A 14,367-nucleotide genomic window follows, 5' to 3' on the forward strand; every position below is an offset into this window, starting at 1 on the left:
AATGGGGAGCTATCGTAGCTGCTTCTCAGGGTTGGCTGAGCTTGTGTGTGTGTGAAGCACTCAGCCCAGGCCTGGCACATAGTAGGTGCTCGTTAGATGGGGCCAAGTTAATCACCTACTCTGAGGCTGGTCGGCTTTATAGGGAAAACAGTCCAAGAATATTCTCCAGAAGCAAGGCGGCCTCCCTGCTGGGCTCTGGAAGGCAGAGAAAAGCCTCTGCCTCTGGGGTGTCCGAGGTGGAGGGGTGGTATTTCCTCCTGGAGTCCCTGCCATTGCCATATCCCTACCCCAGCCAGAGGCTCAGCCCCAGCCCCGCACACCCCACCCCGGGTGGAAGAGGGACCGGCAGAGGCGCCAGAGGGTGGGCGGGGGAAAGCCCACAGATGGGCAGGCGGAGCCTCGGTCCAAGTCTGGCCTGGATGCAAGGGGAGGGGGCAGATGCCATCAGCTCCCAGGGGACCATTAAAGTCGCTGCGCTGCCAGGCGGGCCAGGGTGTCTGCCGCGTTCCCCGGGTCCTCGGAGCCTGCTGCCACCCACCTGGGCAGCCCGGCCTGGGTACGCGCCCCCGGGAAGGGAAGCGGCTGTCTGGTCTCCTGCACTCTGGTTCCTGGCTCTCTTCTCTTCAGCTCGTTTCTCCCTGTCTTCTCTTCCCCTGGTGTCCTTCCTTCCCCTGGTGTTTTTTTTTGTTTTGTTTTGTTTTGTTTTTTTCCTCTCTCCCTCTGCCTCTGTCTCTCCCACATTCCTTCTTTCTCCCCTTCACTGTCTCCCATTCTCTCCTTATCTTTCCATCTTTCTGTTCCCATCATCCCTGTGCTCTGTACCTTTTTATTCAGATGACTTTTGGGTCTCTCTCATTACTTCTTCTCTGCTTCTCTTCTTCTTTTCCTCTTTCATCCTCTGCCATCTGGCTCTTCCTGTGTCTCACTCTCAATCCCCCAAACGCAGCAACTCAGGGACCAGAGGGCACTGCACTCCGCCCCAGGGAAGGTTGGCCCTGCCCCTCTGAGGGCATCGACAGAGCCCGCTTGCAGAAGAGAGTGCCCAAGCTGGAGAGGACTGGTGTCTGTCTCCTGGGCTGGTGGGAGGGCGTCCTGGCTTTGAAGTGGTGGCCCCATCTGCATCCCATGGCCTGATCCGGATTAGTTACTGTCCAGGCATTTCCTTCCATCACCCAATTCACTGAGCGCACCAGGGCGGGAAGGATGGGGTGTTGGGCGCTAGGACTAGAGCTGAGTCAGGAGATCTTTGCCAAGTTCCCAGGGGTAAGCATCCTTGGGGTGGCAATGCTGAACACTCAGGGTTTGGTGCCCTCATGCCCACCCCCTCCAGGCAGCCAGCTCTGACTGCACGAGGTGACGTGTGACCCTTCCAGCCAGCTATGTCCCTTCTGCCCAGCACCTTGGGCCTGGCAGGCCTGCTCTTCTGGGCAGGCCAGACAGTGAATGCCTTGATGCCCAATGCCACCGTGGCACTGGCCTGGACCGAGGGCACAGCAGTGCGGCCCCTGAGTGGCCTGGGGGTGCCCCGGTACCGGCGGAAGCGGCACATCTCTGCTGGGGACATGAGTGCCCTACTGGATTTTCACAACCACATCCGGGCCAGTGTGCACCCACCCGCGGCCAACATGGAGTACATGGTGAGTTCCCACGCCCTCCCCTGTGCCCAGCCAATACCAGTCAACTCAGTGTGTTCTGGAAGTGCTGGACCATTTGCCAGCCTGGCCCCACTAACCAGTATCTGGGTGTCTGGGTCCTGCTGAAAGGCCAGGAATTAGTCTACTCATTTTATGGATGAGAAAACAAAGGCGGTTACACAGGTCCTCCCTGGAAGCAGGGTCAGCAGGCTGCTAGGTATGGACAGTCCACTGTGTGTCTAGCCATAACCTACACACAGTCCTGAGGCACTCCTCTTCCTTCGAGGTGGGGATTGTCCTCTCTGTTTTCCGATAAAGAAATTGAGATGCAGAGATTTAATTTGCCAAAGGTCATCCAGTTGGGATTCTAACCCAGCTGTGCTTGTTGTGGTCTTAACAGATACAATAACCACCGCCCCCCCACCCCCACCAAGCATTTGGGCTCCCTGCTGGGGACCTGCAGGGGTTTGGTGGCTGGAGCTCTGGGTACTATTGTCTCTTTGCTTTAGGGGTCTGATGGACACTTAGCAAGCCTGTGGAGGCAGAGTTTGGGGACTGGCACCAGGAAAACAGGCAGCTGACCTGCTACAGAAGCTGAGATGTGTTCCCTTAAAGAGGCAGGGCCAGTAGCTGTCACCCCAGTCCCCCAGAAGCCAGACTCTGGGAGTGGAGGAGGGGAACTTTCTCGTTATCACAGTCCTCCTCCAGGCCCTTTGTCCCAAATCAGCCTAGAGAGATAGGCTTCTAGCCCACCCACAGATTTCTTTAGGGAAAGAGCTTGTCAGTCCACCTCCTCTAAGGCAAATATGTGCTACTCCACAGCCTGAAAATTCCTATGCTTTTGCGATGTGTCCAATCACTTAGGTACTGGCTGCTGCTTGAAGCCCGGTACCGTGCAAAGCCTCATGGGCTCTGCTGAGAATAGGATGGACGCGTTTCTTCCCTCGTGGGGATGATAGAAAACAAATCCACAACGCAAGATCTGGATAATATAATGTCAAGGAGGAATAGGTGTTGGGAAGGGGTGGGGATAGGAGCCAGAATGGCAGGCAGCTAAAGGTGGAGGATTATTAACTTGCACATTGAAGGACTCATTCACTCATTAGCACGGTGATGGGCACATGGAAGTTCCTTCAGTTTTCAAACAAAGATGCATTTCTTGTGCGTGCAAGGCACTCATCCTGACAAGTATTTATTTATTGCATGCATGGTGGGACAGAGAGCGCTAAGTATCTCCCCTTGGACCCCAGTAGGGTCAGTGAATGAGGGTGTGACATTAGCATGCCCCTTCCCTCAGTTTACCACTTTGTTGCATGAAGGAAACATTCCTCTGCTTTCCCTAAGAGTATGCCTGGGACGACCCTGGGGATGTGTTTGGACCGCTCTCTTGGTAGCTCTGTGTTGTCTTTACTAGCGGCTTCTGCCCACAGGACAGGTGTCTGACTAAGTACCCTTTGCTCCAGGAACGCTTTCTCTCCCACAGCCTCCCCAAAAGGTCCAGTCCCCTGTTTTACATTCTCACAGCCACCAGGGTGGTAATGATTATTTACTGTCTCATCTCCTTGCTAGACTGGGAGTCCCCGGTGCCTGGAAATATTGTTCAATATTTGCTGAATGAACCAATAAGACGAATGAATGACTAATATCTCAGAGAATCCCAGGAAGTCAGAGTGGAAGGAAATGGGTCTTTTTTTTTAAAGCGATGCTTTTTCAGGTTATACAATTTGGGGCATTCACGCTCTGGACAATTATGAAGCTGTTAGGAGGGGTGAGGAGGGTATTCTCTATGTGCTGATGTGAAATAACCAGTAAGATAACCTCTTTGGTTGAGTGAAAACAGCAAGAAGCCTGATAGAATATCTGGCCGGCTGCCTTTGTAAAATAAATAAATATAAATATATATATATATAATATACTTATGTATACTTAATTATATACAATTATATATACTTATATAATTACATGCGTTTGTGTGTGTGTGTGTATACATATACATGTATATATTTGTACAGCTATAGAATATTTCTGGAAGAGGACTCCAAAAGTCACAGTGATGGTCACCTCTAGGGGGCAGGATGGCTGGGGGGACCAAGGACGGGACTGAGATGACAGACTTTCCACTTTTCCTCCTTTGGGGATCTCATATATTATAGTTGTGCCTGTTTTCACTATTCAGAAAAGAAAAATTGAATTCAAATATTTAATGTCAAAAGAAATTTGTTTTAAGAATACAATAAATACGATAAAAAGCCAGTTCCCTCCCCATCACCCTGGGCTCGGCCGCTTCTAGAGCCCGCTAACTCCTGGACCAACAGCCTGGGGCGTCCTCAGAGCAGAGAACCCCCAGCCTGAAGTCCCATGTGGGGGAAAAGGTGCTGGAAGAGGAGTCAGAGGTCTGGGTGTGGGTCTTGGCTCTGGTGTGGACTTGGAAGTTCTAGGCCTTCTCTGACTCCAAGTGCTCTAAGCTATTGAGTGGATTCGGCGCAGGGTTTCAAGGAGAAACGCGCGTCTCTGCACACAGCGGGGATGATGGGGGTTGTCCCCCTGGGGAATCTCATGGCCTTTCTCTCCCCAGGTCTGGGACGAGCGGCTGGCCAGGTCCGCTGAGGCCTGGGCCACCCAGTGCATCTGGGCCCACGGGCCCTCCCAGCTGACGAGATACGTGGGCCAGAACCTCTCCATCCATTCTGGCCGGTGAGTGACCTTCTGCCCTTCCTTCTCTCGGTTACTCCACAAAGTCACCGAACAAGGTGGTGGCAGAGCACCTTTTCCGCTCCCCAGCAGGGGTCTTCCAGCTTCTCTCTCTCCCCAGGTACCGCTCTGTGGTGGACCTCGTGAAGTCTTGGTCTGAGGAGAAGCGCCATTACTCGTTTCCGGCCCCCAGGGACTGTCGGCCGCGCTGCCCCTGGCGCTGCAGCGGCCCCGTCTGCTCCCACTATACCCAGGTACCCCTCTGGGGGATGAACGGCCGAGGAGAACAAATCCTGCTAGCTTAGAAGACAGAGAATGTGGTGGAACGGAAATGATAGAACAGAGGCCCTATGGACCTCCTTTCACACAATAAGTATAGTCCCGGAAAGTTGTATGTAGACTGAGTTGAGCTGACTGGATCTCGTTCTGAGTGTCTTAGGTGGGCTGACCAGATTGTTTGACCTCCAAAATGGAGCTGTGGTCTGACAAATCAAGAATCCTTCTGAATTCAATAGCTCCAAACATTTTCTAGTATTTTCTGTCTTCTAAGGTTATTATTATCACCATCACCACCACCATCATCATCATCATCATCATCATCACCATCATCATCATTTTAAGTAGGCTCCACACCCAGCATGGAGCCCAATGTGGGGCCTGAACTCATAGCCCTGAGATCAAGACTTGAGCCAAGATCAAGAGTCAGACATTTAACCCACTGAGCCACACGGGTACCCCTAAGATCTCACTATCTTAAAAAAAAAAAGAAATGCTAAAATAAAATGACAAAAATTGTAGTATATTTTGAGTGTTCATATTGAATATGTTACCACTTGTTACACAAAAAAAATATAACATGGGGGCGCCTGGATGGCTCAGTGGGTTAAAGCCTCTGTTTTCGGCTCGGGTCGTGATCCCAGCGTCCTGGGATTGAGCCCTGCATCAGGCTCTCTACTCAGCGGGGAGCCTGCTTCCCTTGCTCTCTCTCTCTCTCTGCCTGCCTCTGTGCCTACTTGTGATCTCTGTCTGTCAAATAAATAAATAAACTCTTAAAATATATATATAACATGATATAATGTTGCAGGAAATGGGACCGAAACTTCCCACTGTAAGACAAATATTTTTTTTCAGTCTGTCCATTTCTTTGTGACTCATGTGGAGTTATAGTCAAAAAACTACATTGGAGACCCTGTAGGAACTGTGAGGCCTAAAGCACGTGTCCTTCCTGAGATCCCAGGAGATACTATTACCTTCCTTTTACCAAAGAAGCAAGTGGGGCATGGCATGGTTATTTGACTTGGTCAAACTCACACGCTAGTGATACGGAGATTCTAATCCAAGGCTCTCTAACTCCAAAGTTTGTGTTTTAACCTTCAACAGAATAATGATTTTCCAGTGGTTGCTAGGGAAAAAAAGGAAGAAAAAAAGTAATAGAACAGTATAGAAAATAATAGCATGTATCACGTATGCAAAGATTAAGCGTTGGTCCACAAAACTTTTGTCTCAACTCTGTGTGCATGTTGTGCACTGAGTAACAATCTAAAATTCATGCCTTACTGTTGGTTTTAGTCAAAAACAAAAAAGCTTGAGAAACAACGCCGCACAATGTGTCTTCAGGAATACTGGGACAGGCGGATTGCCGCCCCCAGAAAGACCTCAGTTACCCTGAACCTTGTCCAGCAGCCTCTGAATCCCAAGGAGCTTGGGTCTCTCTACGTCCTTCTCAAAGCCTCCTTGTCATTATCCTTCCTCAGATGGTGTGGGCATCCTCCAATCGGCTGGGCTGTGCCATCCACACCTGTGGCAGCATCAACGTCTGGGGCAGCACCTGGCGTCACGCAGTGTACCTGGTCTGCAACTATGCCATTAAGTAAGTACAGCACGGAGGTAGGGGGCTGTGGGGCAGGGGATGGACCCTGAGAGGAATGGGCAGAATTCCAAGAAAAGGAAGACACCAGGACACCCTGCCTTCTTCCATTCTAAGTAACCTCAATACCATACAATCTAGTAGTTTTAGAGTCAATTAATAATTCTTTTTTTTTTTTTAAGATTTGATTTATTTGACAGACAGAGATCACAAGTAGGCAGAGAGGCAGGCAGAGGGAGGAGGAAGCAGGCTCCCTGCCTGAATACTGGGGCAGGCGGATTGCCGCCCCCACAGAGCCTGAAGTGGGACTTGATCGCAGGATCCTGGGATCATGACCTGAGCCGAAGGCAGAGGCTTTAACCCACTGAGCCACCCAGACACCCCCAATAATTCTTTTTCTTTACCCAAATTGCAAAAGTGCTTGGGAGATAGAGGACCAAGGCAGGTGGACAGGCAGCCTCTCCGATGAAGTCAATAGCAGAGAATACGGTTTAGATGCGACGGACAAGTGGGCGTGCAAATATCTCACTCTTGAATTAGATCTGCTTACCCACTGCCTGGCCACCCATGACAGCCCCCGTCCTCTTCCAACAAGGCCAGCTAGACCCTCCAAGCTTGTCATAGGAAGTAGAGCAACCAGGAACACGTGTGTCCCATACCCAAGCAGATCCCAAAGGCAAAGAAAAGGAGAGACAGAAACGAACATACTCTGCTCCTCCCTTCAGGCTCTCCAATCAGCTTTGTGGGAGTGGGGCCATGAGTGCCCTTCCTAGACAAGTCTCTTGGAAACATGGAGAAAGACGGATGGACGTTCCCAGCCAATGTACAGTATACCAACTTGCCAGCATTACAGATGCGCATATAAAAACAAGAACAAATTCTAAGTAAACATGATATTTAGAATTGCAAAATTACATGCTGATGGCACCTTTTACTTTCAAGTAGCTGTTGACCATTTACAAGGTATTTTCACCTCATTATCTTATTGAAGAGACGAAAGAGAAAGAAGGAAGGAAAAAGGGAGGGATACTGGGAAAATGTTTTCCTTTTTTAAGAAGAAGAAATTGAGGACCAGAGAGGTTAAGTAATATGCAAAAGTCACAAAGCCAGGAGGTAGCAGAGCTGTTCGAAACACAAGCCTTTATGTCAAGTCTACGTTCTGTCTGCTATACTATTCCAATGTTCTAGAAACACCAATGCTCAAGCTATTTATTTGTTAATGGTGACATCAATTAACAAAGTATAGAGCCCAGTTTTATCAGACACAAAAATACAAAACAAACCTCATTACAAATAGCTTAAGGGACTGTTTCAATTTGCTGGAATTTTTGTAGCACTGAGTAGTAACACTATAGTTGTTAAGATTTTTATGCTCTGGGGTCAAGACTGTCAGGGTTCAAATTTGTGACTTAACTTCTACATGCCTGTTCCTTCATCTGCAAAATGGGAATAAAATAATACCTACTCTGTGAATTGTTGAGAAAAGTAAGTGATCTGACCCAGGTAACCCCCCTGGGCTCATGATGGCAGATTACATAGCGGTGTTTCCTGCTATGACCAGATCTGGGTGTGGTGTCCCATGTGTATACAGCGTGTCCATGTGTTTATGAGGACTACGGATAAAGCATTTTCCCCCTCTATGGACCTCCATCTCCTCTTTTAAAATAAGGCTGATCCTACCTGTCTCACAGAGGATCCCAGGACATAGCTGTCCATAATACATGCTCAGTAAATGGTGGCTGTGGATATAATTGGCTTATAAACTCTTTGACGGTGGGAAATAGACCTGATTCATTTCTGTATCCTTTTACTACAGTGATTTCAACCTTCTTCTCCTTCTTTAAGCAAAGCTTTTTTCTAAGTGGTTTAATTGAACAACAAAAAAAGATTGACTTTTATTCCAATCTTCCCAGGTGTTTCTACTTCCCACATTCCCTGCCTTCAAACTTCTGGGAGCACCTTTTGAAAACTATGCACTCACAGCATCTGGCACAAATCCCAATGCTCGATAGCTGCTCCGGAAGTGTTTGTTGAATGAATAAGTGAACAAACCCTATGTAAAACCAGAGATGCATACTTTTTTTTTTTTAAGATTTTATTTATTTATTTGACAGAGATCACAAGTAGGCAGAGAGGCAGGCAGAGAGAAGAGGAAGCAGGCTCCCTGCTGAGCAGAGAGCCCACACGTGGCTCAATCCCAGGACCGGGGCTCAATCCCAGGACCCTGAGATCATGACCTGAGCTGAAGGCAGAGGCTTAACCCACTGAGCCACCCAGGCACCCCTTAAGTGGCTGGGTTGGGTGGAAGGAATAAGAAAATCAGCACTTTCTGAAGAGTCACGTATTGGTCAGGCACTGTGTTAGGTGTGGGCATACATGGCCCCATTATCTGATCTTTGCTGCCTCTCTGTGAGAAGGGGAGTCTTCTATTAGTTTTACAGATGAAGAAACCAAGGCTTGCAGGTGTGACTTGCCCCAGGGAACATAGCCAGTCAGCAGAGGGGCTGAGATTTGGAAACGTGTCTGAAGGCTGCCCGCATTAACTGTCCTCTGTCCCTGTCTCCTCCGTACCTTTTCTCTTCCAGAGGCAACTGGATTGGCGAGGCACCATACAAGATGGGAAGGCCATGTTCTGCCTGCCCCCCAAGTTACCAAGGCACCTGTAGTAGCAACATGTGCTTCTCCAGACCCAAATCCAATCAGCTTCTGTGGGTCTAACTTTTCCCCAGGCTTGGGGAGGGGCGGGGGAGGGCACTGGCCCTCCCCTAAAGGCTCCCTCCCCAAAGACCAGATGAACGCATAATTGCTTTTGTAAAGGACATTACTGAGCTCTCTCCACTGATCTGAACTTTCCCTCCTGATCCCTTCCATTCCTGAAAGGTCCAGCATGCGTCAGAAGAAGCAACCTCCTGGCCTTCTTTGTTCTACCCGCATTCTCCTCCCCGGCTTCTGGGAAAGAGGCCTGCCTCTTTCATTGACTCTGCTCAAAGAGCCAGAGCTGGTTGGAGCCCACTCTTGGGTCCCACACCCACATGTCTTTGTCCATCCAGCGAAGGGGATTTATTAAATAATCTTTAGCCTGAAACCCACTTTCATTCACCCAGTAATAGCTAGATTTCGAGGACTTGTGGTTTGCTCCTTGTTGGGAACGTCTCAGGTCCAAGCTTTAAAAGAAAAAAAAAAAAAAAATGAAATTGACTAGTGGATTCAGGACCCCCCTTTTACAGATGGGTACACTGAGGCTCTGCAAAGGGATGTGACCTACTGAGAGCCACAGCAACTTGTCCCCAGCAGCACCCAGGCTGGAGCACAGGCCCTGACAGCCCTTGCAGGCTGTCGGATCCCTCTCCGAGCATCTGGACAGAGAGTGCAAAACCAGAGCTGGCCGGCAGGGGTGAGGTGGGGTAGGGGATGGGACTGTCTTCTGGGCCTTTTTCTCTATCACTCCACCTGTCGGCCTGTCTATCTGTCTCTTTCTCCCCCACACTCCCCGTAGAATCTCATTCTCATTCCCATAAACCATTTCCTCTCTCCCCACCCCACCCCACCCAGATATCACAACACACAAAAGTCCTTTTGTTTCCAGAGATAGTAAAATCTCCCCCTCAGACCTTGCCCTCCAGCTGGGGCCCCACTCCCTGCTTGGCCAGAGAGCACTCCAGTCAAACGGGCCCCTACGTCCTGCTGGATGGAGTCAGTTTTCTTCCCTCTTGGTCCTTCCCACTGAGGCTAGGGTCCTTGCATGTCAACAAGCACCCCCCTGTCCCTGGCCCCCAATAAAGTCCTTTGAGATCTAATGCAGTGGTTCTTTCTAGTCCGCCCCCCCCCCCCCCCCAATCTCTCAGCTCCTAGAGCAGGGTCAAAAAAAAGGAGGGAAGGAGATTGAGTAGGTGGAGATGGAGTGAAGGCAAAACAGGCTCCAGGGAAAGGCCAGGAGAGGAGGCTAACAGCCCCCGCTTTGTGCTGGGCACAACTAGCTCAGTGCACGCAAGCACAGGTGTGTATTACTATCCCCTTTTCCTGATCAGATAAATGAGGCTTGGGCGGACGGCCCATTTCCAAATGTTGGAAATGGGTAAAGAGAAACAAGCATGCTGTTGTGAGTTTATCATTTGCAGATTATTTCCTTCTTCATTTGGGGGGCGGGGGAGGGAGTATTTTCATTTATAAAACAATGGTGATAGGGCGCCTGGGTGGCTCAGTGGTTAAGCATCTGCCTTCAGCTCAGGTCTGGATCCCAGGGTCCTGGGATGGAGCCCCACAACGGGCTCCCTGCTCAGCGGGAAGCCTGCTTCTCCCTCTCCCACTCCCCCTGCTTGGGTTCCCTCTCTCGCTGTCTCTGTCAAATAAGCAAATAAAATCTTTTTAAAAAATGGTGATGATTGATGTTAGATTTTTAAAAAATATATTAAGGTCTTTATATTGGGGAGGGGAAAGGCTTGCTAGCCCTATGCCAATTTCCTGAAATGTTCTGAAAATTTAAGTGGCATGTGACCTTGAATTAAATGGTGTACGTAAGGTTATATAACTAGTAGGGAGCAAGCATAGGATTTGAATTTAGCTTCATCTGAACTCAAAGCCTGTGTGATTTTGGCTGCCCCACATTACAGACATAACAACTGAAGTTCAAGAAGCTGAATTTGAATATGTTCTGTGTGACACAGAATCCCAGTGTCCTAACGCATCTCCTTGCTGCTTCTCAGCTAAGGGAGAAACTCAGAGATTGGAGAAAGGTAGGGACAATTAAGCAAAAGGTGCCATAGTAAGGGGTGGGAATTCCAGATGACCTCTGGGAGCTGCCCTTGAGAAGAGTCCGTGGCAACAGAGCAATGAGGTGGTTGGCCTTGCTCAGCTAGCCAAGGTCTGGATCCTGCAGACCAGGATGCTATGAGCAACCCGGTTGGTAGAGCCGCTGTTCTGACTGAAGGGGAGCTTTTGCTGCAAGAAATCTGTAACAACATTGAAGCTTCTGTAGTATTTTATACATTTTGAAGATCTTCATAGCCCAGTCTCCTTTGATTCCTTGTTTGTTCACACACTCAATCATCCACTGAGAGGGTTAAGAGCACAGACTCCAGAGCCAGATTGCCTATGTACAAATTTAACTTAGTGGCTAAGTGTGCTTGGGTAGGTTACCACAAGCTTTGAGTGCCTGTCTCATCTGTAAGTGGGGACACTAATAGTATCTGCCTCATGAGGTCATTCAACATATTAAACAAATGAGTGCATGGAAAGCACTTACAGTAGTGTCTGGCATATAGTAAATACTGTAACAGGGTCAGTTCTGAGCACAGCAGTCACTAATATATAGATCAGGGCAGACAAACTATGGCTTACAAGCCAAATCTGGCCCACTGCCTGTTTTTATAAATAAAGTTTTATTAGAATACAGCCATGCTCATTTGTTTATCTGTCGTCTGTGGCTGATTTCATGCTTCCACAGCAGACATGAGTAGTGGCCAGAGACTACAAAGCTAAAGCCCCAAATTTATACTATCTGGCCGTTTATAGAAAGCATTTATTGACTCCTGAGATCTATAATGTCCTTATGCTCCTGGAGCTTGTAATTGTAGTATAAAAGTCAGGCATTAAACAGAAGATGAATACAAATAATTTATTGTAATGGAAGTAAGTGCCATCTGGGAGAAGAACCATGAATTACAAGAGTGTTGTCTAAACTACAATGGGTAGTCACGTGGGTCTTCTGCAGAGAGATGTGGTTTTGTGTTTTAAAAGATTTTATTTATTTATTTATTTATTTGAGAGAGGGAGAGAGAGAGTTGCACATGCATTTGTGCAAGGTCAGTTGGGGCTGGGGGCGGAGAGGCAGAGGGAGAGAATCCCAAGCAGACTGTGTGTTGAGTGGAGCCCTATGCGGAACTCGAATCCACGTCCCTGAGACCATGACCCAGTGGAAATCAAGAGTTGGATGCTCAAATGACTGAGCCGCTGAGGCACCCTGCGACATGTGTTTTGATGAAGAAAAGAAGCTGGTCAGGCTCTAAGGCAGTAATGACAATGTGGGTGAAAAGCTGGGGCAGAGAGCACAGAGCAAGTTCAGGTTCTAAAACAAGCCTGCTATGTGAGAAGGAAAGAGAGTGAACTGACCCTGGGAGGCGAGGCAGGGGCCAAGTCAGGAATAATCTTGGAGCTTCACTCAAGGACAATGGAGAGGCATAGCAGGATGATAACAGTGGGATGACATATCAGATTTGCACTTGAAAACATAATTCTGCTGCATTCAAGGGGAACAGATTTGACAGGGTCAGAGTAGATGCTAGGATCCAGGTAAAAGGCTATTTCAAGCATCCAGGTGAGAAATGAGGATGGCGGGGCACCTTTGTGGCTCAGTGAGTTGAGCATCAGACTCTTGATTTCAGCTCAGGTCATGATTTTGTGGTCTTGAGATGGAGGAGATGGAGCCCCGCATCAGAATTGGGGGGGGGTCATGCTCAGCAGGGAGTCTGCTTGAGATTCTCCTCCTCTTCCTCTGCCCCCTCCCACTTCTGTAGGCGCACCAGAAAGAAAGAAAGAAAAAAAGAGAGAGAGAGAGAAAGAAAGAAAGAAAAAGAGAAAGAAAGAAATGGAAGGAAGGAAGGAAGAAAAAAAGAAAGAAAGGAAAAAAGGACAGTTGTTTAAACCAAAATGGCGGCACTGGAGATAAGCAGAGGTGGATACATTTGTGACATGTTTAACAAATGGAATTCAAGGGACACCTGGGTGGCTCAGTCAGTTGGGCATCTGCCTTCAGCTCAGGTCATGAACCTGGGGTCCTGGGATCGAACCCCGAATCGGATTTCCTGCTCATTCGGCAGCCTCCTTCTCCCTCTCCTTCTGCCCCTCCCCATTCCCGCTTGCACTTGCTCACTCTTGCATGCTCTCAAATAGATAAATAAGATCTTAAAAAAAAAAATAAGAGGAATTTAAAGGGGCTTTGTAGTGGTTGGGTGTGGGCGTGAAGGAAGTGGAGGAGATGATGGAGCCAGTTTATCCAAGTGGGGAATTCAGGGGAAGGAGTTTCGATGGAAGGGAGGAGCAGGAGTGCGATTAGGGGCCTATGATATTTGAGATATCCATGAAACACAAGCGGAGATATCTAGGAGGCAGCTGGCTATATGAATCTGGCCTCCAGAGGAGAAATTTAGGCTGGACATACACAATGGGGAATCCCGAGTAAACAGATGACCATTGAAACCATGGTAATGGAAGGGATGATGGGAGGAGGAGAACAGAATGAAAAAAAATAAAAAAGTCAATTTAGAATTAAGCTCCAGCATGAAATGTGAAGAGAAAGAAGAAAAAAGATGTCAAGAAGGAAGAAATCCTGAAGACTACAGTAGTCTGATGCCGAAGGAAGAGTCAACTGTCAGATGTAGTTGGGATTCCGGTGAAATGTCCTTTGAATGTGTTGGCAGGGAGCCTTTCTATTGCATCAATGAAGACTCAGTGGTGTGTGTGTGGTGGTGGGGAGACATGGAGCAGACACCAGCCTGAAGAGGGTAGTGTCATAGGAGGGAGAAAGGAAGAAGAGAGCCCCGGTGTAGAGAGCTATTTTTTGAAAGTTTGGCCGCAAAGGGAGGAGAGAGGTGATGCTGTGGCAGTGATGGGCAAGGAAGCTATTAAGGGAGGATTATTTTTAAGTCAAAGAGATATTACAGCCCATTTAAATACTGATAGGATTCTGCTTCCAGAAATCTGTCCTACAGAGACACTTCCCACATGCCGCTGGTCAAGACATGTGCAGGAAGATAGTCACTGTGTGTAGTCATGAAGCCTGGAAACATCCTAAAGGTCCGGCATCAGGACACGAGTCAAACCACTCATGGGACAGTCACATAGCTGGATCAACCCTCAAGAGAATGAGGCAGATCTGCCGGTAGAGAGACAACCCTTAAATCCCAAGGGGGAAAGAGCAAGAGGCCTAAGAGTGTCTTTAACGGTTTCCTGTGTGGTTTGTGCATTGATATTTGTGTGTGTGTATTAGCCAGCTTGGGTTACCATCACAAAGCACTATCAGCCACATGGCTGAAACCACAGAAAATGATCTTCTCATGGTTCTGGAGGCCACATGTCCGAGATCCAGGAGCCAGAATAACTGGGTTCTGGTGAGAGCTCTCTCTCTTCCTGGCTTGCGGGGAGCCGCCTTCTCACTATGTGCTCCTGTTGGGGTGGCGG

The 14,367-nt window shown here is 48.5% G+C and overlaps 1 protein-coding gene across 1 annotated transcript; it reads left to right on the forward strand.

The window, feature by feature from the left end:
- Window positions 1-403: 403 nt before the first annotated feature.
- On the forward strand, window positions 404-9,108 carry R3HDML (R3H domain containing like). The gene is made up of 6 exons (XM_059407983.1): window positions 404-556; window positions 1,331-1,637; window positions 4,210-4,328; window positions 4,447-4,579; window positions 6,080-6,195; window positions 8,778-9,108. The coding sequence occupies exons 2-6, from the start codon at window positions 1,380-1,382 to the stop codon at window positions 8,908-8,910; spliced, it is 759 nt and encodes a 252-aa protein (XP_059263966.1). The 5' UTR covers window positions 404-556; window positions 1,331-1,379; the 3' UTR covers window positions 8,911-9,108.
- Window positions 9,109-14,367: the final 5,259 nt, after the last annotated feature.

The sequence above is a fragment of the Mustela nigripes genome, chromosome 7 (genome assembly GCF_022355385.1).
Source record: "Mustela nigripes isolate SB6536 chromosome 7, MUSNIG.SB6536, whole genome shotgun sequence".
Taxonomy (NCBI): domain Eukaryota; kingdom Metazoa; phylum Chordata; class Mammalia; order Carnivora; family Mustelidae; genus Mustela; species Mustela nigripes.

Coding starts and splice junctions, on each gene's coding strand:
- R3HDML (XM_059407983.1), top strand. CDS start 1,380: ATGTCCCTTCTGCCCAGCACCTTGGGCCTGGCAGGCCTGCTCTTCTGG. Junction 4,580..6,079: donor TCTGCTCCCACTATACCCAG/GTACCCCTCTGG, acceptor ATCCTTCCTCAG/ATGGTGTGGGCATCCTCCAA. Junction 6,196..8,777: donor GTCTGCAACTATGCCATTAA/GTAAGTACAGCA, acceptor TTTCTCTTCCAG/AGGCAACTGGATTGGCGAGG.